The sequence below is a fragment of the Aspergillus niger genome, assembly GCF_000002855.4.
Source record: "Aspergillus niger supercontig An02".
NCBI classification, from domain to species: domain Eukaryota; kingdom Fungi; phylum Ascomycota; class Eurotiomycetes; order Eurotiales; family Aspergillaceae; genus Aspergillus; species Aspergillus niger.
The window spans coordinates 1129945-1153782 of record NT_166519.1 but is presented as its reverse complement, the minus strand read 5'-3'; the positions used below and the strand labels follow the sequence as shown (position 1 = coordinate 1153782).

The 23838-nt window shown below is 52.0% G+C and overlaps 10 protein-coding genes across 10 annotated transcripts; 6 read left to right on the top strand and 4 right to left on the bottom strand.

Moving 5' to 3' along the window:
- Positions 1-160: 160 nt before the first annotated feature.
- On the bottom strand, positions 161-4002 carry An02g04840 (uncharacterized protein; the record flags this gene model as incomplete). Its single annotated transcript, XM_059746270.1, is given in 4 exon segments — positions 161-453; positions 515-3686; positions 3739-3898; positions 3965-4002. Coding segments are annotated over 4 exon segments (3663 nt in total).
- Positions 4003-4379: 377 nt separating this feature from the next.
- On the top strand, positions 4380-6086 carry An02g04830 (uncharacterized protein; the record flags this gene model as incomplete). Its single annotated transcript, XM_001399584.1, has 1 exon — positions 4380-6086. The coding sequence occupies one exon, from the start codon at positions 4380-4382 to the stop codon at positions 6084-6086; it is 1707 nt and encodes a 568-aa protein (XP_001399621.1).
- A 1136-nt stretch (positions 6087-7222) lies between these two features.
- An02g04820 (uncharacterized protein) lies at positions 7223-8863 on the bottom strand (the record flags this gene model as incomplete). The annotated part of the gene is made up of 1 exon (XM_001399583.3): positions 7223-8863. The coding sequence occupies one exon, from the start codon at positions 8861-8863 to the stop codon at positions 7223-7225; it is 1641 nt and encodes a 546-aa protein (XP_001399620.1).
- A 91-nt stretch (positions 8864-8954) lies between these two features.
- An02g04810 (hypothetical protein) lies at positions 8955-9661 on the top strand (the record flags this gene model as incomplete). Its single annotated transcript, XM_059746269.1, has 4 exons — positions 8955-9049; positions 9166-9231; positions 9316-9367; positions 9440-9661. 4 exons carry the CDS (start codon positions 8955-8957, stop codon positions 9659-9661), a joined length of 435 nt encoding a protein of 144 aa, XP_059605135.1.
- An 804-nt stretch (positions 9662-10465) lies between these two features.
- Positions 10466-12558, top strand: An02g04800 (uncharacterized protein; the record flags this gene model as incomplete). The annotated part of the gene is made up of 2 exons (XM_001399581.3): positions 10466-10783; positions 10864-12558. 2 exons carry the CDS (start codon positions 10466-10468, stop codon positions 12556-12558), a joined length of 2013 nt encoding a protein of 670 aa, XP_001399618.3.
- Positions 12559-12825: 267 nt separating this feature from the next.
- An02g04790 (uncharacterized protein) lies at positions 12826-13605 on the bottom strand (the record flags this gene model as incomplete). Its single annotated transcript, XM_059746268.1, has 2 exons — positions 12826-12862; positions 12986-13605. 2 exons carry the CDS (start codon positions 13603-13605, stop codon positions 12826-12828), a joined length of 657 nt encoding a protein of 218 aa, XP_059605134.1.
- Positions 13606-14971: 1366 nt separating this feature from the next.
- Positions 14972-15617, top strand: An02g04780 (uncharacterized protein; the record flags this gene model as incomplete). Its single annotated transcript, XM_059746267.1, has 2 exons — positions 14972-15444; positions 15494-15617. The coding sequence occupies 2 exons, from the start codon at positions 14972-14974 to the stop codon at positions 15615-15617; spliced, it is 597 nt and encodes a 198-aa protein (XP_059605133.1).
- A 961-nt stretch (positions 15618-16578) lies between these two features.
- An02g04770 (hypothetical protein) lies at positions 16579-17042 on the top strand (the record flags this gene model as incomplete). Its single annotated transcript, XM_059746266.1, has 3 exons — positions 16579-16795; positions 16948-16972; positions 17006-17042. The coding sequence occupies 3 exons, from the start codon at positions 16579-16581 to the stop codon at positions 17040-17042; spliced, it is 279 nt and encodes a 92-aa protein (XP_059605132.1).
- A 598-nt stretch (positions 17043-17640) lies between these two features.
- On the top strand, positions 17641-19161 carry An02g04760 (uncharacterized protein; the record flags this gene model as incomplete). The annotated part of the gene is made up of 1 exon (XM_059746264.1): positions 17641-19161. One exon carries the CDS (start codon positions 17641-17643, stop codon positions 19159-19161), a length of 1521 nt encoding a protein of 506 aa, XP_059605131.1.
- A 181-nt stretch (positions 19162-19342) lies between these two features.
- Positions 19343-23651, bottom strand: An02g04750 (uncharacterized protein; the record flags this gene model as incomplete). The annotated part of the gene is made up of 4 exons (XM_001399576.3): positions 19343-20378; positions 20434-22114; positions 22267-22365; positions 23201-23651. The coding sequence occupies 4 exons, from the start codon at positions 23649-23651 to the stop codon at positions 19343-19345; spliced, it is 3267 nt and encodes a 1088-aa protein (XP_001399613.3).
- Between the last annotated feature and the right edge of the window lie 187 nt (positions 23652-23838).

Sequence of the window (23838 nt, the reverse complement as noted above, 5' to 3'; positions counted from 1 at the left end):
TACAGAATAAACTAAGAAAGCTACACAATCACCATCCATCGTGCGCTTGTCTCATACAACATCAGAAGAAAAGTAGATAAAAACAGATAAGAAGCCCATCCATCATATACGCCTGCAATCCAACATCCCAGGTCATCATTAAAGCAGCGCATCAGCTCGACTACGACTTCTGCTCCTCCACGAACTTCAGTGCTTCTTCTCTCGACACAACGTCGATCGTACTGGCCTTCTGCCGGAAGCTGACGCCGTAGCACTTTTCGGCCACGTGCAACATCTCGGGTCGGAAAGTAGTGCAGATGAATTGGCCGTTGGTCGAGTCGGAAATGGACTTCAGCATTTGCGCAACGGCGGTTCGGTACTGGGCGTCGAGGTTGGCGTCGATCTCGTCGAACAGGTAGAAGGGGGCGGGATCGCAGGCTTGAATGGCGAAGACTAATGCCAGGGCGCAAAGACCTAGGGGTGGGTTAGTATGAAGATTGAGGAAAGTGTTACTAAGACAAGGGGTTACACTCACTCTTTTGTCCACCACTGAGCTGCTGGATACGCTGTTGTTCATCATGCTTGCTGTTAAAGCTGACGCTGATACCAACTCCAACGTAGTTCTCGACGCTCTCGCGGGCCTCCTCGTCCTCGGAGTCGACTTCGTCGGGTTGCCGAAGGGCGCGGTCGGTCTTACGCTGGATGATCAGACGTCCACGGCCAGCGGGGACGAGCTTCTCGAAGACATTGGCAAACTCGCGGGAGACCTGCTTGAAGGTTCGTTCGATGGCCTCGTCCTTCCGTTGGTCAAGCACGTTGATGAGGTCGTCGATAGATTTCTCGGAAGCTTCGAGTTCTTCTCTCCGGCTTGTCAGCGCCTCTCGCTGCTTGGTGAAGTTGTTGTATTGCTCGAACGCCTTCTTGTTGACATGAGAGTATTTCTTGAGACTCTCGTTGACCTTGTGGAGCTTCTTGACTACGGCGTTGGAATCTGTGTTCTTATACTTGGTAAAAGCCTCGTCTGGCAGGACTCCCAGGTCACGGATATTAGAAGCGCACTCAGCCGCTTGCTTCGTCAAGGCAGCCTTCTTCTGCATGCTCTTTTCCATGCGCCGCTGGTGCTTCTCGATAGATTTGGCCAATTCTTCCAGCTCTCGCCGTGTCTCGGCATTCCTCTGTTGCAGGTCGCCCACGCGAGCGTTGGCCTGATCGATGGACTCGTCAACCTGCTGGAGACGCTGGCCAAGTTTCTCCAGGGCCTTGTGAAGGCGCTTCATTTCTCTCTGTGTCTCCTTCAGATTTCCTTGGCTATCGTCCGCTAAGTCCATGTCCTGGCCGACAAGCTGGTCCAGGCGCGGGTTGAGGTTCTCCCGCAACTCAACCTCGAGGATGGATTTCCTTCCTTCCAGCTCACTGCGCTGGCTGGAAAGCTCCTGGTACTGCCGCCGGAGCTCCTGAGCTGTGTTGTTGAGCTCCTCTAGGCGCGCTTCTTCTTCATTGCTGAGCGCTTTCTGGAAGGGCGAGGACAATTCCGCCTCAAATGCGCCAACTTGGTCAGTGACCGCTGCCAGGTTGCCTTCGATGTTGCGAAGCGCCCGTCGTTTCGCATCAAGGTTGTCATTCTTCTTCTGCAGAAGGTCGCGCTTGGCCCGTAGTTCTTGCCGCATAGGTCCACTGCTGTTTTGCACCTGGTGTCTCTGTTGTTCCAACTTCTGCAGCTCACCAACCGATCTTGTGATGAGTTGGTCCAGCTGCTCGAGCTCCTTTCTGATCTCTGATCCACGGTTCTTCTTCGTCTCATACTCGTCCCTCCACTTGGCCAGGTTCTTCACGGCATCAAGGCGTGACTGCCGCGAATCGTGGAAACCACCAGTAAGAGCACCTCTCTTATCCGAACGATCTCCCTCCGGTGTGATCGCATTGACACCGTGACTGCGGGCATATTGAGAAGCGACTTGAAGGTTCGGGCAGATGATGGTTTTTCCAAACACGTGAACAAAAGCCTTCTCATACTTTGAGTCGTACTGAAGCTTCTCGATCATGGGAATAGTGTCACTTGCCCTGGGCATGTTGATAGGTCTAGATCGTAGTCTGTTCAATGGCATAAACGTAACTCTACCAGCCTTCTCTTGCTGGAGGATCTCGAGCACCTTTGTAGCGGTTTCATCGGTGTCGACGACATAGTGGAACAGACTCTGGCCCGCTGTGACTTCGACAGAGGTCCGGTACCTATCACTGACCTCGAACAGCTCCGCCAAAGTGCCATACACTCCTTCGAGGTTGTACTGGCGCTTAATTCTCCGGACAGCAGCAATGCCACGGCTCGTATTGTGGTCCATCATCTGGGACAAATTTCGCTCGGCACGCTCCACTTCGTGGGAGGCATTAGACAAGATCGAATCCAGTTTCGCTTCTTCTCTCCACAATTCCCTAGTACATCGTCAGCTCATCACACTCATCCAAAAACAAACGGTTACAAAACCATGAAATACATACTTTCTCTGATCCATCAGCCGGTCTCTCTCATCCTTCGCAGATTGAACTTGTTGTTCGACGGAGTGGATCGTGTCGCCTCTGCCATCAATCTGCTTGCGCAAGAGCTCGCTCTCTGGCTCCAGGAGTGCTATGTCATTTTCGAGTTCCTTGATATCTTCTTGGGTCTGTGCCAATACACCCTGGACAGAAGTGATAGAAGCGTAGTTATCCTTGATCGCCGCTTGCAGCCACTTGTCGCGCTCACTCTTGTTGCGGAAGCGAGAGTTACGACCTTGCTTGGCGTATAGTCGCTGGCGGGCAGTCTCTGCCTCGGTAAGCTGCGTCTTTACAGTATCCTCCTGATCCTTGGCGGCGTTGAACTGAGGCATCAGTTGCTGCAGCTCTTGCTCACGTTCCTGGATAGCACTCTGAACAGCCTTCAGGTCTTCGTCGCGGCGTAGTTTCGAGGCTTGAGCGGCAACTTGGTTGTCCGATAGTGATTTTGCTTGCAATTCCACCTGCGCAAGGGCCTTGGAGGCCTCACGACGCTCATCCTCCAGCTGTGCCTTGTCTACCTTCAGGAACTCAATCTGCTGCTTGCATTCGGCAATTTCAGCATCGATCTGGGCCATTTCCTTCTCCCCTTGGATGAAACGGTCACGGTTGAGATCGGTATCCTCGACGCCGGTTTGACGCTGTTCTTCAAGACTGTCCAAGAAACTGGAGATTTCTTGCTGTTCGCGAGAGTAGATCGTATATTCCAAGCATCTGCGCTCCTTGTCCTTATCTTGGTAGTTTCGTAACTCGTCCTTTTCTTCTTCCAGCTCCGCAAGGCGCTCGTTGATGAATTCCAGTAGCTCGTCAATCTTGGATCGCTTGTTGTTCGTCTCGTGCATGATCTTCAACGATTCTGCACGGCGCGCTTCATATACCTGCGTTCCCGCAACTTCCTTCAACAAATTGAGACGTTCGGAATCCTTCATGTTAGTCAAAGCGGTGACACGACCCTGAGGCACGATGTAGTAGGGGTTTGAACGGGAAAACCCGGCGGATTCGAGCAAGTTCATCACATCGGACTTCGTCGCATTCTTGCGGTCAAGCGTGTATTCATCCTTCTTCAGTCCGATGGTGCGGCGAAGGACCACTTCCGGTTTGCCAGTGGGAAACCGGTCGTCAGAGTTGTCAAAGATGATCTCGACGTAAGCCGACATCACAGCGGATCCCGAACCTTCCTATTCTTTTGTAAGCCTCTCAGAGTGTTGATTCTTGCGACGAGATACGCACGTGAAGAAGGGCCTGGCGTTCCTCTCGGCCCAGGTGGGTGTAAGCATCGCTGAGGACGAAACGAATGGCCGCAAAGAAGTTACTCTTTCCGGAGCCATTACGACCAACGATGACATTGTGCTTCGGGGAGAATGGCTCGATGACCGTCTGGTCCTTGTAGCTGTAAGGCGATTGCAGTTAGCCTGAAGGCGCACTGGATTGCCATTGGTACACTGCTGCAACATACCTTTTAAAGCCTTGGATGATAATCTGTTTAACGTACATCTTGACGAAGCACGCGCGACACGAGGGATCAGGGCAATTACAACAACCCAGTCATCACGCGCCCGAGGCGAAAGAGATCAGGAGCCTAGGCCCTGACTGGACGAAGCAGGGCGGCGATGTGAAGGGACGACGCACAGAGGTTGCTGGGGTCGATGCTTGACATGCGACGAAGCTGACTTTGGGGGGAGCCACGCGTTATCGAGGCGATCAGCTCCGGATCTTTTGCACGCGTTTACTTCCATTTGGGAAGCCCGCGGGGTTCTGCCGGGCGGTGAGTCCACTGCCTGTCCCACACCCAAAAGGTACCCGTTTTTTTCAGATCAATTGCAAGACCTCGCTTCTACACACATCTGGTTTTCAACCCTTTACATTCAGTCATGGCTGCTTCGAATGCTGACGCGCAAGCGTCCGGCTTGGCTGATGGCCTGAACCCAGCGCATACCTACATTCCCAACCAGGGCTATGTCAACCCAGACGGCTCCCTCCCCGCTATGGCGGGGCAAGACTCTGCGGCGCAACAAAATGAAGACGAAGAGGATGACTACTATGATGATATCTTCGAAGAAGAACTCGATGAAGAAGACTTCACCTCGTCGAATCCCGCCGACCTAACGAAATCCTACAATCGCCAGCGCAAAACGAACGAGCTCTCTGCGGACCCGAATACTCCCAAGTGGACTTTACCGAAGACGAACACCCAGAAACCGTCCGTCAACACTCGCGCCTCTGTGGACGATCAAGTGAAGTCATTGACGAAGCATGCCGGCAAGATCAAGTTGGACGATATGCAATCAGGCATGGCGACCCGCGGTGATCGGGGTGGTGACAGGGCGGACCGCGCTACCTCCGAACAGGTGCTGGATCCCCGCACCCGTATGATTCTGCTACAGATGATCAACCGGGAGATTGTCTCCGAGATTCACGGCTGTCTGTCGACCGGTAAAGAAGCCAACGTTTACTACTCTATCTCATACCCCGATAACGAGGAGACGCCCCTCCACCGCGCCATCAAGGTCTACAAGACAAGCATTCTCGTCTTCAAGGACAGAGACAAGTATGTCACTGGTGAATTCCGTTTCAGACAAGGATACAGCAAGAGCAACAACCGGGCAATGGTCAAGCTGTGGGCGGAGAAGGAAATGCGTAACCTGCGCCGTATCTACGCCGCCGGCATCCCCTGCCCCGAACCCATCCACCTGCGCCTCCACGTCCTGGTCATGGGCTTCGTCGGAAACTCCAAGGGTATCGCCGCTCCCAGACTCAAGGACGTTGAGTTCAACATCCCCGACCCCGATGCCAAATGGCGCGAGATCTACATGGAGTTGCTTGGCTACATGCGCGTGATGTACCAGACCTGCCACCTGGTCCACGCCGATCTGAGTGAATACAACATGCTCTACCACAAGAACAAGCTCCACATCATCGATGTCAGTCAGAGTGTTGAGCACGACCACCCCCGCAGTTTGGAATTCCTGCGTATGGATATCAAGAACATCAGCGACTTCTTCCGCCGCAAGAACGTTGACGTCCTCACCGAACGGGCCGTCTTCGAATTCGTTATCTCAAGCGATGGCCCTACCACTGCCACGCCCGCAGAGCCAATGCTTGAGGCCATCGAGCACCTGTTTGCCACCCGCAACAACAACACCGAAGGCGAGACAGAAGTCGACACTGCCGTCTTCCGCCAACAATACATCCCTCAAACCCTGGAACAGGTGTATGACTTCGAGCGCGACGCCGAGCAAGTCCGCGCCGGTAAGGGTGACGACCTCGTTTACCGGGACCTTCTCGCAGGCGAGAAGAAGAAGAAGGCAGAAGACCACGAGGAGGAGGGCGATGAGGAAGAAGGTTCCGAAGCCGGCTCTGACGGCGGCGTATCCGTCGACGAGGGATCCGACTCGGAAGATGGAGAAAAAGACCCGTTCGCGAAGAAAGCGCCCCGCGGTAAGCGGTTCGAAGATAAGGACGAGAAGCGCGACCACAAGCAAAAGGTCAAGGAGGAGAAGCGCGAGAAGCGCGCAAATAAGATGCCGAAGCATATGAAGAAACGTCTTGTTTCTTCGTCTTCGAGAAAGAAGAAATGAGGGAGTGAAGTTGAGTTAAACACTTGTTTCTCTTTTCTGATATGCATGCAGGCATTTTTGGGTGATAATTGGGCTACTATGGGAAAAACACAAAAGTCGTTCTTTGGATTATTTTGTTTGGAATGCACATGATCTCATGATGTTTTATGACCTTTCATTGGGTGGGTTATGGTTCGTTGGATGCATATATATATTAAGTTCCAGTTTATACTATGAGCATATAGATCTGCATATGGAGGTGTGGGAAATGCGAATTCGATACGTCGGGTTGATTGCAACATGCGTAGTAGCTAGGAACTTCTGCTAAGTTGTAGTAATCGCATGTCAGTAGTTAAGAAGTAGTGCTACTAGTGATATCATCATGCCAGTTCCATCAACGGCTGAAAAAGGTCTACTATTAGTACTAAGTACCGTTCAGTATGAATTGAAGTTTTCATAACGGACGTCTGAAAGTCGGTTGGATGCTACTGCTAACACTAGTAGTATTGCCCATCTCCGGAAATATATAACCGGACTTCGATAATCGTTCTATAACAGTCATGAGTTGCCTACAAACATTACATTACTATATAGCCTTGACATACACTATTTAGTAGTTATGATAAGTCAGTGATTGCATATAGTTGGCTACAATTATTTATTATCGTACTGCAACTGTATCGCAACGGGTGATACTGACCCCCTGGGACACTATGGTCAGTAGGGGACTGATGTTCGGCGGCAGCATAAGTTCATACTAAGTAGAATGCCCATTCTTAAAACTACTTGTTTGCTATATCCTGAAACAGAAGCATGATCGATGACGACTAGATATTTGATCATTTATATGAAAGATTGGACGACCTATCAGAGCTCTCTTTGATCCTCATTCCAGTCCATTACCAACTGCCACGATGGACAACTCTATAAGCACTTACATCCTTAGCGAGTCAGGAAGATACGCTGGAGTATGTGTCTCACGGATAGTTAATCCACCTGACATGGCAAAAGAGGCATGGCCGGTATCGGATAGGACGAATCCTGAATGTGTTTCATCATCTAGGTCATCTACTATTTTTCATACTGCCAAGAAAAGCCCCTTTGACACTGCCAAGCGGCAACCACGGGGTTGACGAGCTCTCTGAAATACCAGAGCACTACATGGCTTGTCTATTCCTCGCCTTGAGGCGATGGAGGGCCTCTTCAACCAGCGATTTCGGTAAATGTGGGATAATTTCCCCTTCCTCCGTCGTTTCAGAGGGCCCTGACTGGGGTTCATTGGGTTCAGCGGCCGGCTGGTCTTGTGCATCCGGCTGTTCGGGAGGCGCTCCCTTGAGAATACCGCCGGATATGCGTCGAAATTCTATTCGCATCGGCTCGCGGCCGATACCAGGCCAAATGTCGGATGGCAAATAGTCCCCTTGCTCGACTCGGAACGTTTCGCGAGCATTGACATCCTCTTCGTACAGCTGATCCAATTTGTGTTTCGTTTCACGAAGGACCTTTTCCACACGCTGTCGTACGTGCCGTCGGCGTGCCACTTCGAGGATCAAGCCATCATAGGCTTCTAAAAACCCGTCGTAAAGGGTATTAAGATCCGACAAGTCCGCTAGCCCACCGTTAATACGATCGTGCTCTTCGCCCCACACACGAGTGAAGCTGTGTGCCTGAGCAATATAACCCGGTAGACGCGCAGTTGCAAGAGATGAAAGGTGTCGGAAGACGCCAATAGTGGCATTGTAGATGGAGAGAAGAACATCACGTTGAGACAAAATGTTCTCAAGAATTGATTCCATATCGCCGATACGATCTTGGATTTCCATGACCACGTCTTCGGCCTCTGCTGCATCCTTGATCAAAACATTCACCATCTCTTGGTAGTCAGACTCACTCAAGGGATCAAGTGGGGCGTTTAGGTTGTCATGAATGCCTTGCTCGATATTCGGTACTCCACGGCCACTGACAGTGACGGCAGCGGGCATATCCCCAGTAATAGATCGCGCGGCAGCTCCACCGCCTTCCGTATGCTTGACAGCAGTTACACAAAGATCAAAGTGCTGGACCAAGGACTCTAGCAGATTGGCCATTTCCTGCGCATGCATCTCCAATGACTGTAACATGGGTGGCATTGATGACAATGACGGCAGGCTTGAATTAGACGCGGATGAAGAAGAGGAGGATGAGGAAGCTAACTTGGTAGCTTCTCGGTAATTACCCAGAGCTTGCTTGATGGACTGGAGCTCATCATCGAACGCGGAATTGGATGTATCCAGTTCCGCCTGCGCCTCATTGGTACGATCAATTGAGCTCTTCAAAGCTGCACGAAGCTCCTCAACTCCACGTTCATCCACAAAGTCATGTAAGCTTCTGGGTTCTTCGCCCTCGGGACGAAATGAAGCGTGAACAATTGTATCCCGTAAGGAGTCGAGGGTCTTCCTCAGTCGGGCATCGGCAGTGTCTAGACTTTTCAAAACACTGGCGAACTCCGACCGGCCCCTGAGTGAAACTTCCTCGACCTCAGAGCGTACACTGTAAAGGAGCCGTAGTTGATTGTTAAGCCCGCGTCGGAGAAAGCCAGTCCGTGCGGAAATCACGACACTTTCTTCCAATGCAGAGCGAGCGGAAGTTACAATTTCATTCGCACGCCACACGTGATTGATGGATGACAGAGACCGTTTTGCTGCCACCAGGTGAGAAATGAGAGAATCTAACTGAGGCAGGGCGTTGCCCTGGTCTCCTGCTGGCGAACCGGGGCCAGACGCATCACTGCCGGCCGATAATGACGCCGATGCTGACATTCTGAAAAAGGGGTCGGCGTAATTGGCGCTGATTGGAAATTATAATGAAAGGAGGAATGCTGGCGTGATAGCCTGACAGAATGGCCCAATAATGCCCGATAAAGCAGAAGAGTGTAGTGGTTCAGGGCAGTGCCGTTCAACGGCCGGAAGGAGTAAGTTTCGGGGCAACGTTACAGTAGCTATGTCGTAAGAAGTCATAAATCTAGTGCACAATCACCTCATGGGCTTGTAACAATTATGGAATCAGAAAATTATCAGGTCCTTGATTTCGTCAGTTCTGAGTTTCATGTGCGATCGACGAGGGCCTGCTGGAAAAAGAAGGATCTGGCGGTGAGTTTGCAGATGACTGGTCAACAAGACCTAGTAAGGTAACACCTGTGTAAGTCTCCGTCGACCGTGCTTCCTGTCGTACCGCCTGCAGTAGCAAACAAGGAAGCCTGCAGAAGAAGCAGGATGGAAGGCAAGAGGGGGGGTATCGTGCCCCAGGACTGGTCTGAGGAGCTGGTGGTTGATACCCAACGCTTCGTCAGTGAGAAGTGTGAGATTGATTGAGCTATGGGAGTAATGCTATTCCAGGAATTCGACGCTATGATAGGACCCAAAATACCTGAGCGGAGCAATTGCGCCTCGCAGCAGGGGTCAGAAAGACCAAGGCCTGAAAATGCGGGATTGGAAAGGGAGGTGACGATAGAGGACGGGATGGACGGAGTTCAGGCAGGCGACCTTAGCGTCTCGGAGAGCCCATGGGAGTTCGGCTCGAGAGCCAGCTCGACTCCAGCTCCCTCACTAACTAGATAGCCGATCGTCTGGAGGATCTGAGTCAAAGTCGGGGATCCGCAATTGACCCCGGCGATGGCGACAGCGGCCAAATAGCGATAGTTCGGGGGGGATGATCGCTGGAGAGAACCACCAGCAGCGGTAACTCCTCAGTGAAAGTCGAGATGTTGCGACGGGAGGCGGCGATGGCGCCATCGCTCGCACGTGATTGGACCCAATCGAGACTGGCAGCACGAGTCCATCATCGGCCTTTGCGTGATCACGTCTTTTTCCTTTCGTTATTCTTCTGGAAGTCTTCTGTTCGGCATTTATATTTATACTCCTTCCCCAGGATTGTCTGGTCGCATTTCTTGAGATTGGCTGGTCCAGATCAAGCTCCTATCGTTTCTTCTTATCGGTCCATCTACACTACTCTGTATTAACAGCCTTAATCGCCCTGCACCACTTGCGACCGTCTCCCGCCTCCCGTCCACCCTTCTCCGTCCTCCGCCCCGGTCATTTGGCAACTTACTCAACCTTACTCAAACAACCCTCTCTCCTCCTCAGGGTCCTCACCATTCCAACTACCTCGCCACCACCTTCCGTCTCTTTATTTCTGCGCCAGAAATCTGTCGCAGAAATAGTATCCTTTGAAGACATACAGCCTGGTGCTATCCACAACTGCGCTTCTAGTTCGCTGGTTACAGTAGCCGAGGCCACGCTAGCGAGCGAGTAGCGGCGCTGCGGTTCCAGTGGCACGACTTCGGACTGCCGTCGCGTGAGAGCATCTACCAGAATTCTTCATTCAGCAAGATGGAAAGCACACGGCCTCAGGAGGACAAAACCATGTCCTCCCCTCCGCCCTTCACATCGATCTTCGGTGGCCCCGCCGAGTCCGCGGAGGAGATCGATGCTGATGCCGACAATAGCCAGCTGAAGCCCCACAATCGCAGCAACGTAACAGCAACTTCGGCCAAGCTCGTGGGCAAAAGTGTCGCCCCTTTCCTCGCAAAGCACGTTCCCGACCAATACGCCCCCCTCGGATCGCAAAATAGAGAACCTGCCGCCTTGAGCAGCGCAAATTCCCGCTATTGCTACCGACATCGCCCAGACCGTAAGTGCCGCCGGCAGGCCGACGAACCGACAATGGACAAATTGCAACGGGTATGTCTTCTACCAATATCATCCGAAGGACCAAGCAGAAAATGTCTGCCATTTATGATCGTGGACTAACGGGTACCCAGGAGTTGGAGTCGCTCCCTCAGAGTGATCAGCAGGGCATTGCGCATGTTTGGTCGCTCTTCTCAGCCGCCCCAGCCAAGCACCGAAAACTCATACTCCAGGGAATTATGGCTCAATGCTGCTTCCCGCAACTCTCGTTCATTTCCACCACCGTCCGTGACCTCATCCGAATCGATTTCATTGCCGCTCTTCCTCCGGAGATCTCTTTCAAAATCCTGTGTTACCTGGACACCACTTCTCTTTGCAAAGCTGCACAAGTCTCGCGACGTTGGAGGGCACTGGCCGACGACGACGTGGTCTGGCATCGCATGTGCGAGCAACATATTCATCGCAAGTGCAAGAAATGTGGCTGGGGACTTCCCCTTTTGGATCGGAAGAGGCTCCGTGAATCGAAGCGCGAGATTGAGATTCGCGCTACGACCTGGGACGTCAACGGCACGTCTCCGAAAGCGACTCCTGCGCTCCCTGAAGATGCTTCGCCTGTCGCCGACAGCTCTGGTACCGGTAAACGAAAGCCTGAGCCAAGCGAGGAAGAGACTGCGGTCGTCAAACGCCACTGTCAGTCACTAGCGATGCGCCCAGAAGGAAGCGAAGATTATTTCAAAACCCGATACAGGCCTTGGAAGGAGGTGTACAAGGATCGTTTCAAAGTGGGCACAAACTGGAAGTACGGACGCTGTTCGATCAGAATCTTCAAAGGCCATACGAATGGCGTGATGTGCTTGCAATTCGAGGACAACATCCTGGCAACCGGATCTTACGACGCGACGATTAAGATTTGGGATACCGACACTGGCCAGGAAATTCGTACTCTTCGGGGACACGAGTCGGGTATCCGCTGCCTGCAGTTTGATGACACGAAGTTGATCAGTGGTAGTATGGATGGCAGCGTGAAAGTCTGGAACTGGCGCACTGGCGATTGCATTTCCACGTATACTGGTCATCGTGGCGGAGTAATCGGGCTGCACTTCGATGCTACTATTCTCGCGTCCGCATCTGTTGATAAGACCGTGAAGATCTGGAATTTCGAGGACAAATCAACTTGCCTCTTACGAGGACACACGGACTGGGTCAACGCGGTCCGGGTCGATACGGCTTCTCGCACGGTGTTCTCGGCGTCCGACGACTGCACCGTTCGGCTTTGGGATTTGGATACCAAGTCTTGCATTCGGACATTCCATGGCCATGTGGGACAGGTTCAACAAGTGGTTCCTCTTCCCCGGGAATTTGAATTTGAAGAGCATGATGTTGAGTGTGAGAACGACAACCTCAGCACTGTCTCCGGCGACACCGAGCCGGCATCTCTTCAGGCCACGCTTGGCCTCGAGTCGAATGCGGTTATTTCTCAGAGTTCACCGTTTGGTCCTTCTTTTGAGTCAGGCCGGACAGCACCACCGCGCTACATTGTTACTAGCGCCTTGGACTCGACCATCCGTTTATGGGAGACTAGCACTGGCCGGTGCTTGCGTACGTTCTTTGGCCATCTGGAGGGTGTCTGGGCCCTGGCAGCGGATACACTGCGTATTGTTTCTGGGGCCGAGGACCGGATGATCAAGATCTGGGATCCGCGAACCGGCAAGTGTGAGCGCACGTTCACCGGCCACTCCGGCCCTGTCACCTGCATCGGACTTGGCGACAGTCGGTTTGCTACTGGTAGTGAGGACTGCGAAGTGCGCATGTACAGCTTTCAGAGCTGATCTGGACATGCTTTATATTGGTGTTGTTTCTTCTGGCCTTTGATGCTGGCTTAATGTTCTTTCTGATGATGAATACCCTTGACTAGCGCAGTTACTTTTTTTGATTGGATGGGTCTGGCTGGCAGAGGGATGGAGCATTTTTTTTAAACACTTATGATGGGGTTTCGGGCGTTGTGATTTCAAAATGTGTACTTTAGCTACAGAACGATTAATCTACCGCATCAGTCTGCATATTGCCTGTTTCGAGCAAGTCTTTTTCGTCAGGTCTCATGATGAAGCGGCAACTCCAGACGCCGCCCCGTAACTACAGGATAGCGTGGGTATCAAATATGCTCTTGATCTTAATTCTCTTATCATTCAGGTGGAATCATGAAGTCATGAACATTTAAGCAGCCAAATCGCCAGCACTTATTACATAGATTGTTACCATCCATCATAATCATCGTCATAACTTTCCTGTCTTGGAGTTCTAGGCAAGCCCCTCTTGGGCGCGAGCGGTGACGGTGACGGGGATCTGGAAAGTTGACGTTCAATTGCTCTGTTAGATATTCCCATGGGCACCAGATTCCTCGAGGAAAGAGTAACAAGTCTAGCCGGGTTCTCTTTGAACACCGGCAGCTCCTTCATTCTCCTGGTGCTTTTCATCGGGTTTGTCAGCAGTATCTTGAACATAGGAATCAGTGACCGGTCCTCAACCATGTATTGCAGCCATTCCATTACGGCGGCGAGATCCGTGAAAGTCTTGTCTTTGTCGAACCAAGAAATGGAGTCGATGATGCAGTACACTGTTGTGTCGGCCGGGAACTGAGACACGAGCGAGTAAAGTGTCTCGCAAAGTGCATTTAAGTCGTGCTCCTCGAGGTCTCTCAGGTAGTCCCGATTGTTGATGAAGTTCAAGTCTAAAATGTTCATTTTGACTAGTTTCATCAAAAGCTGCATGGCGATAGAACGGACCAGACCGTTCGGCCCGTGCCAGGGATCCAGGCGAGCGGTATGTAATCCGCAGAAAAATTGGACAACTACCTCGTTAGGATGGACTTCGATCATGCTAGAGACCAAGGTGGCGCAAAAGACTGATATGGCAGACACCTTTTCCCGGCCGGACGAACTGATGTTGGCGTCGACGAGCATCAGGTCGGGGTGATGGTGGGTCACCGTCGCAGCAATGACTGGACTTGGCCCTGAGCGGCTGCAGTGAACCTACTCTTGTGCACGAGTGCTCGTCTGGAACCCTCGTTTGGGTGCTGGAACATGCGCTCTATATCGACTGGCTTGTCCTCGGTAGGACTAGATTGGGCTAAATATGATTACTCGGGATGGAGCACACATGAGACTGATACTGCCGCTACGCCAGAGGATAATATATTGACGATGGGTATCCTGAGTATATGGCTGCTCACGCTCAAGATTATGATGATGGGTATGAGGAGGAATACTATTAAGCTCGAGGGGGTTCAAGATGGCTTGTCTTACCACTACGATGAAGCACCTCCGACGTGTGACTATATGGGGAGCTTACACAGACCAATCCGATGAGATATATAACGATTCAGTGTATATTACTAGTCTATTTCACTAGAAACCTATGTCGCTAGTGAAGCTAATTCTGCAAACACATTTATGCTCTACATCTCTAGGCTTATCTATAAATAGGCTAGATTCCCTCAAGTCTTATTAGATAACCCTACAATATTACGGTGCAATCCATGAAGCTTCTGTCGCATGATACCTCACACCGCATAAATACTACAAGCCACTACATATTTAGATATCATGCTCGTATCTAGACCTTTCCTTCCATTTTCCATTCGTTCCATCGAGCTGGGTCCTGGCCGACTCGGACAAAGCCCGGTTTTCTAATAATGTATATAGCGGTCTCGTCGATCTCGACCAACTCAGTATGTCTGTTGAATCGCTCAGCTATGTCCTGAAAGTGCTAGTTTAAAATTTCTTCTAGTTCTTCATAGCCTACACGCTGATCTTATTTACTTACCCATACGTGGGCTGTTCCCGTATTTCACTACAATGTATGCCAGTCACCGTGAAATCATGTATAGCATCATCAAGCCGTGGTCTCCCCTCGAATCCGCAGAAGACGTCAAAACCCGACTATCATGACTTTATATTTCCAATAATAGTTAAGTGAGTCACAATGAGCTCTACATTGAATTTGTCGACTATAAAACCCGTCCAGATTCCAGTGGGTTTGCTTCAAAATTTCTTCGACAACCACCTCGTTTACTACTATCCCACGCTCAACTCGACTTTTCTACAACAACAGGCTCACCAAAGCATCTTTATCAATATCTATTCTTGGTCAAATTTCAACTCCAACTTTGTTTTATACATCTCAGCCAGGCATCTCAACCAGGCAACTACTCATCCTTACTCCTACTAACAGACTCCTATCGCCATGCCTTCCTTCTCATCTACCTTCTCCTCTATTTTCAAATCCTCCAAGAAGAAGAAGACTACCAAGAAGACCTCCTCCGCCACTATAGAGATGTCATCTATCCCTACGTCTTCTAAGAAGACTACCACTACAACTGCCCATCATGGCAAGAATATCAACCACGTCAATAATAATATCAACAAGAGCGACAATAAGATCGCCAAGGACAACTATAATAATAGGAACAACAAGACTGCCGACAAGGCTATGAAGAGCCCCGATAATAACTACTACAATAACAATATCACCGCCACCGCTACTGCCACCGCCACCAACAACAACAACAGAAACAATATGAGCGACAACGACTACAATAAAAGTAATAACAACATCATCGCCACCAACGACAGCGAGCCAGTTGATCTTGGTATACCTCGCAGAGGGCAGTATGTCACCCGAGATGGCATCGACGTCGTAGCAGTCCTCGAGACTTGGTATGTTCAGTTGACTCCTCTTGTAAAACAGCTGGCTAACGTGAAACAGGCATCAAATCTATACCGGATGGCAGATAGTCTCCGCTGAGTTGGATAGAATGGAAAAGATGCGTGAACGTCGTTTTATATGTGAGTATATAGATCTCTTACATAGTAGCAAGATAGTAAGCTAATTGAGGTGCAGAAACGGCTCACCCCGACAACGAAAACAGCATAGTCAAAGCGTTGGCTATTGCGTGGAGATGCATGGAACTTATTGAGGGTTCAAGTGGATTGTATTTTGTGTGGAGATGCTCTATAGCGAGTGTAGGAAGGATCTCTGTAGGTTTTCTTCCCCAAGAGGGTTTTCCTACAGACTTTTATACCTCTCCATGGAGTCCATCCGGATGTGGTATAAAAGATAGAATTATGATCCTATTGAAACCTACATGAAGACATACCGCCTATATAGTATAATTTGACCGGTATACGTCTTTATCTACCAGTATTTCGAGTATAAGTTTGTACTAGTTGAGTTGAGTTTGTATATCCTCAATAGCAGCGTCGTCAATTGAGTTGCTTCAAACCAAGTGATTTACTGCTTATAGGTCATGAGTAGGAGAAAAGATCTGCCAATGATACGTCACTCAATCTACTACATCTCTGTTTCACACACATGGATCAGATTATTTAGGCTCATATTTTAATTGTGAAATCGCTCAATTATAGAAGACTTACATACCATACAGCTTTGCCATCACGTGTTTCGTAACTTATAGACAAATATATATAGAATGGCGATTGATCCAAACCTCTTGAATATCACAAACTAGGTCTTAGGGAGTCAAGACAATGCGTCTATTCTCTATCAACAGTTACAATTCCGCAGCGTAAAAGCTCAAAGTCATCTACATCACAATCGCGACACAGTCTGACTCACCAGGAACGGCTTCACCACGACATGACATACTATGGCATCATCACAGAGGGAACTTCTATTCCCCAACAGAATTCTTCTTTCTTTTCCTGTCTTTCCCTTTACCATACTACTCTCTGTCCCATCAAACCCACCACTTCATCCGCATCAACCACGAACACATCTAAACCTCAATATACTAAACAACCACCTCGAACTCATCTTATACACCCACCAAAATGAAGTACACAGACGGCCAAGTCACCTATTCCTCCTCGCAGATCATCGATCTAGAGGCCAACAACCATAAACCCTCAATGGAAAACATCCCCTTGTCAACTTATGCCACTGCACAGGCTCAGCCATGTGACACCGCCTGGCCAGGCAGCCCTGAGGAACAGACAAGTGATCAGGAGCAAACAAAGGCGCTGGAACCGAGACCTACCCTAGCCCCTAGTGAGTACTACACCTGCTTTAGTGCTTGTTCTTCTCTAATGTCTCTAGGACGCCGCTCGTGCTGTGGAGCTTTGTTTAGGTTTCTCCTGTACTTCATCGGTTTTGGGACCTTGTTCCTTTTGGGTTTGGCGGGGGTTTATTTTTCTATGTAGGTATTTACCTATGTTTGGCTGACTGGTGAGATAGGTTCCATGGCTAATGGTGTTATAGTTGGTATATCGTTGATAAGGCTAGTGCTATGAGATAGGGAGGCGGTGCTTAGGGTATGTCTTGTTGAAAGAAGGAGATTGTGATCATTTGTTGAGGGGAGATGGAGTACTTGCTGACTTGTGTGTATGTCTTGGTTTTGGTTCAGCGAGATTGTCAGTTTGAAATTAGCGTTGGATTTGAGCGATTGGTCCTTGGGAGTCTTTGCTATATGTTGGTCAGATGTCACTGCAATATTTATTGCGAGCTGTTAGGAGTATCTGCGAGGAGGATATGACTTGAATGATACCCCGGTTACATGTCAAGAACCCCTTAAGACTGAAGATGTAGATCACGTCTGTCATACTGCAACTTTATAGCGGTGCGAAGTGACACTCAATCAGTGAGGTATAACCACCACAGTAAGCAGCATGCTTTCAATAGTAGGGTTCAGTACAGCCTCACTTGATATTCGCATCTCAGAATCCACACCCACAACCTATGCTACTCACCTCCAAGCCTAGTCTGTTCACCTCACTCCATCTCAGCACTACCACCATACCCAACTGCTCTTCCTCCTCTCCCTCTACTTACTCCTTCTGCACCACCAATAACTAACCTAACTCTTCCTCCCCCTCCTACTACTACCACTCAACCAAATGTCCACCCAACCACCTCCCCCAACCCTCCACCACCTCCTCTCCCGCCTCGCCCAAGCGAAGCGCCTCTTTTTCAAACCCAAATCCAAACGCCGACGCACCCAACAACAAACAACTACCAAAAAGAAACCCACCACCACCCGCGAATACTCTCTCCGCAAACGCCCTCCACCCACCTCCACTCCAACTACAATTCTCACCTCCTGGCGCGACGAAGACGACAGCACCGACGACGACGACTACGATCCTCGAATCGAGCGAGCATACCTGAGACGCAAGAAGCCGTTGAAGCGGGCCAAAAACGAAAACTTGAGTCTCATCGTGAAGATCAAGTTAAACATGGATAGCGAATCCGGAAAGGCATTTCTGGCTAGTTTGGGGATGTATCAGGATGATGATGTCCCGATGATCAGGGATGAGGGACTTCAAGTCATGAAGAGTAAGAATATGGTTGGGGAAATGGATGATGCTGAACAACGGAAGACAATATCGTCGTCGTGCAAGGCGTGCGTTGAGGGAGGGAGGGTATGTTCAATAGGAGATACTTCTATGGAAGGTCAAGAGCAAGATAAAGAACAGGAAACAGACACAGGGATGAAATACCCATGTGAACAATGCATCAGGGATACTATTGTCTGCGAACCCATGTCTATACCTGTCACATCCCTAACCCCAGCCTCTAACCCATGCATTACACCCCCCATCTCCATCCCCATGCCCTCCACAACCCCAGAAGACAATTACCCAATAATCCAACCAACCACAATCACCACCTCCCTCACCCACCCCATAACCCTCACTCCAACCCCCCAAACCTGCTCCTTCTGCCCATCCCTCCCCTACAGCCTCTTCGGGCACTACCAACCCCCGCGGACAATCTCCGTGCTACCATTCCTGCCCCCAGGAAATAAAGCAGGAGATTACATGGAACTCCACCCCCAAATACCCAATTCTACCAATCATCATCATAATCATTATCATCCGCAAACACGCATATGCGTGACATGTGCGTTGGAGAGGCTACGCATAATGCTTTGCGGACAGCAGTTACCATCAGCACCGTCTACATCAGGATCTGAATCAGCAAATCATAAGATCCTTCCGCTGAAGGGCTACGATCCTGATACTTTTGATTTTGAGATGGCGTATACTAATCTTGCTGCTACGTCGATATCCACTTCGTCTAGTCCATGGTGTTCCCTCTGCCCGCACCCCGCGTTCTACGGATGTGGGAGACTTCAGAGCAGGGATGTGTTTCTCGAGGAAGTGACGGAGCCTCAGGCGATGGGTGTCGGATGCGGGTTACTGCTCTGTGAGCGGTGTGAGGTGTTGCTGCGAATATACAAGGGGAAGGTAGAGGATGTGGTGAGGAGGAATGAGGAGGATGCGATTAAGAATAATGGTGGAGGGGATGGGACTGGTGGGAGTAGAGCGGATGTGGGGTTTCTGTTGAAGGGGGGTTGGCTTTGGAGGGTGTTCATGGGAGAAGTGGATTCCCTTCCTTCTAATATTCTTTTATAGTTACTTGAGGGCTGCATTACATCGAGAATGGGGTTCGAATTAATCTTGATTAAGCCAATATCCGTAGATTAAGAGTCTCAGTTCGCCACGCCTCGCTAATACATAGAAAATCCCAACGCCATCAGCTGCAGATACAGTCTTACTGCAGTCCCATCATTGAACTTCAGATAGCTTCACCGAGTCAAGATACTTGCATCGACTCCCGTCCCTCCAGCTGCTTACGTCGGGGGATTTGCACCCCGTTTCGCAGCTGCTCCAATTTGATCACCCCCGGTCCTGTGCAGATCCTTCCTGTCTGCATCAGATTGCGCAGACGTTTGCGCCGCGCCTCGCCACTGCGCTCCTCACCACGCCCGACCCCTTCATCTACCCACTCGACTCGCTGCACCTCGAAGCTCATGCCGTCATGTGAGCCCTCCCAGGCTCTCGACTTCAATCCAAACAACACGCTGGAGTCGTACCGCTCCAGCCGGGGTAGAATCAGCAGCGTAATATGCAGGTCCTTGTCGTTTGGTGGCACGGGCGGCACCCGGGGTCGCTCGCCATCTTCCGCTCCAACATCTTGCGCCGTCTTAGGTGCGTGCTGATACGAATCCCTAATTTCCAGGTCCAGTAGGTCCACATCCACGTCCTCACCCCAAGCACCGCGGATGAAGCCAGAGTGGATTGCCGCCGCAACAGGGTCGGAGTCGTCCGTATACACACCCGTGCCCCAGAGGGCGCGACGCGCGCAGATTTCCTCGCGATGGCTGGTGTCGATGCGGAAACGCGGCACACGAATCGTAAATGTGCAGTTCTCCTTGCCTTCAAAGCGAGGCAATGGAAGCGGTGTAGTCGTGTAACCGAACTTGGCACTTTCCAAGGTTGCCTTCTCGGTAGGTGCGCCGATCCGAGGCGCATACAGAGTTGAGCCCAGGTGGTGTCGAGGGAGATGAGCAACGCTCGACAGGAGTGGCTCGATGGTAACGACCGTGCGCGGCTCGCGCATGGGTGTGACAGCCGTATTTCCGGCCGGTCGGGGAGCATGGTGGTGATGATGATGGTGATGGTGGTGGTGATGTCCAAGAGCCTGGGCCGCGGCGGATGCGCTGCCTTCCCCGGGGGTAGCCGTTCGGTGGAAGAAATTTACCGAGGACAGGGGACGGCTAGAGCCAAGAGCGGCGGCAGCAGCAGCAGCGGCAGCTTCTTCTTCTGGCTTATGGCGATGATGATGATGGCTGTGCACGTTAGCATGGGGGACTACAATACCTAGAAGAATAAGGAATAACGTACTGATGATGGTGGTGATGGAGATGCCGGCTCCGTCGACCGCGGGCACCCAAGGCGGCCGCCTCGCTCTCGGCGCGACCGTCCTCGTCGCGCGACTTTCTCGATCGCTTCCCGTTCGCTGAGCTAGGCCGAGCAATCTTGGGATCGTCTGTCTCTCCGTTGCTGGACCGACCAGCCGCACTGTCGCGCTTGAACGGGCTCGGGGCCATGGGAGTCGAAGGGCCACTACCGCCAGTGGTAGCAGTAACCCCTCCAACACCACTTCCAATCCCGGAGAACACTCGGCCAAGTTCATTCTTGATCCCCGCCTCGCCCGCAGGACCGAGGATCTGGGCCTGGGCACCCTGCACCGCTTGGGGAAGCGGCGATGCGCGTCCCCCTCGCTTCGCATCTAATCCCACCCCAAGAAGGTTACGATGCGCCATGAGTTCATCACTTCCTTTGCGTCGCTGGTCATCCGACGACGCGGAGTGAACGACCGAGGGTGGGCCGGCGGACGAGGTGGGCGGAAAGGCGCGGGTCTCGGTCTGCAGCTTGCTGAGGTACGGCGGCTGATCGTGTGACGGAGGGGGCGGCTGATTGGGAGGGGGGTGGACGGAAAGCGAGGGCTGTCGCGACCCTCCGAGCTGAGAGCCCAAAGACTTGGTGTAGCTCTGGATAGCGCCAAAGCCAAACCCGGAGCCCGCCTCCGGGACGGAAAACCGTTTCGTCTCGGGCGACGGGGGCTGGGAGCGGCCAAGATCCCAGGCAGACGCGCCTTGTTGGCGATGGGCTGCAGCCTCCCGGTCCCCGTAAGGCGGCCCGTACCGCGATGGAGGGTGAGACGCGGCCTTTGTTTCAGCCTCGTGCGCCATCGCACGTTCTCGTTCACGATGGGCCTGTTCCTCCGCGTGTCGATCCGCATACAGGCCTCCGTACCGGTGGTGCTGGGCCTCATGGCCCATATATGATGCTGCTCGCTGATGCGCACCGGCAAACGGTCCTTCTCCGGGACCGGCCACGGCAGCAGGCCGTGACAACGGACTATATCCAGTGGTGCGGGACGGTGGTTCAAGGTGCTGCGGCTGGCTGCTGGGACGAGGTGCGGGTCCGCTGAAACTTAAGCGGCGTGGTTCGTTATACGGGGCTTCGGCGGACGAGATTTGCGGAGAGGGATGAGTGGAGCTGGGCTTGTCGGGATACTGCGACGATGACGGGCCACGAGACAAGCCACCGAATTTGGCCTGCTCTGTTATCGGTTGGGGAACACCGCCGGAGCCGGATCGATACGGACGTGACGGCTGGTTCTTCGCAAAGGTCTTTTCGGGGGTCTGGGAGCGTCGGAAACCGGGGTATTCGAGCGGAGACGGACGCGCTGGCGCGGTCGGCGGGGACATGGCACCGGGAGCCGACGGTGGGTGGGCGTTCCCATACGGGGCGGACGAGACTGGAAGACGCGAAAAGATGGACGAAGAGCCTACATCCCGGCCTGGTCGGTCAGCGTCCGAGCCTAGCATGGACGATATCGACATGCTGCTCCCTGGACGGTGATGAGCCGGGTTGCTGGGAGGCTCACGCGACAAGAAGGGAGTGGACAGGGACGGAGCATTTCCCGTTTGGCCTCTGGAGGGATAGTGTTGGGGTGGTGAAGGAGGGGGCATACGTCGCGGCCCTAATGGCGGCGCAGCGGACTGCTCTTGGACACCTATGATAAGGGAGAAGTCGGAGTTAGCCAATATGTCCGATCCGCATAAACAACAGGAAACACTGCAAGAAAGAGCAAGCGTGGTGGCAGCAAGAAGGGTAACAAGGACACTGGTGGAGATCGTTGCGCGAGTCCAACGGCCTGCGACTCACCAGGGAACGCGGGACTGCCACTGCTGCCCAAGGACCTCCGGCGACCCTGGTCATGCGACGGGGGAGGATTCATGTCGCATGCAAAAGGGGACGAGGGAGCTATAAGGGAACGCGACAATCAGGAAAGGGGCAGATAAGAGTTGAATCGAGAGGATAGTAGGAATAGTAAAGGTAAGCAAGCGGCAGGGAAAAGAAAGGGCCCGAGGGGGCGAAAAAAGAGGGAAGGGGGATGGGAGTGAAGGAGGGAGGAAATGACGATGGCAGCAGCTGATGGGCGGCGAAGGAAGAAAGAATGGCGCGCGACAAGCAAAGCGAGTTCCGAACTGGGGCAGAACCCGTGACTCTGGGCCTGGACGAGCTCATGTCCGACGCTAGTCCCACTTAGGAAGCGATGCCCTGGCATCCCAGACTAGCCCGAATCAGGCATAGCGTTCCCGAGGCTTCCTGGGCTGGAAGTCGATCAGGCGCCACAGACGCGCCGCCTGCACCGCCCCTGATTGGCTCGCACTGCCGGGCACAAAGTTTGGGTTCCTTGTCGGAATCTGGCAGTGACGCTGGGATTGTAGTACGGATAAACAAATGCTGCAGCCGCGCCACACTGCACCATCGCAGATGGCTAGACTCCGACCAGAGGAAAATTTTTCTTCTTCTTCTTTGCATCTTCCCAGCCCGGACAGCCCCTTCTCCTTCTCGCATCTTACTTGCTTCTAGTCATGCTCCCACAAGACCGGTCATCGCGACGCGACTATGGCCTGAAACTCCCGCATACCGGGTTCGTAGTCACATCGCAGCATGAAGTAAAAGAAATTAAGAAAACAACAGACAAAGAGAAATGAGAGAACTCGCGCAGAGAAACAAGGTTATTTGGTGGTCATCGGGCAATTTAATATAAATTGAAGCGATATCATATCCAAAGAAAATGCAAGTTGCCTACCTTCACGATATACCATCCGACGCTCGGGCTTGTTGATGTGACTGACCGAGTAATGAGGGTCTGGACGATGTTCAGACTCTCGATTGCCCCCGGGAAGATTCTGCTCCTTTAGCGAGACGTGGCTCGCTGATGATGTGTGATACCCATTGCTTTCTGTCCGATATGCCGCATAGGCGTTCTCATGGGCGTATGAGACGGGGGCCACGGAGGTAGGGACCGAGGAGGGCGGGTAACTGTAGGTTGGGGTGATACCAGATCGAGGCATCTCGGGTTCGCGGCGATGAAAAGGGTCATAAAACATGCGTGGGGAGGAAGGGTGTGATGGTGGTGGAGGCCCGTAGGCGCGAACTGGCGGCGCGGGGGGCGCAGCACGAGGGTCGTGGGCGACGACGCCCAACATCGATGGGTGCGTATGGTATGGATGATGAGGATGGTGTTTCTGAAAATCCATCATCATCTTCAGGGGAGGGGTGGGTTGGGACGAATGGGGGTTGCTGGCAGCATGAACGTTTGATTGATTGACTGACTTGGGGGAGGGAGAGAATTGGGTTGGGTTCGGGCGCGGATAGTTGTCAGTCAGTAAGGTAAGGTCGCGAAATGGCGGTAAAAGTTGAGTTTAATCGACCCCGAACGGGAGG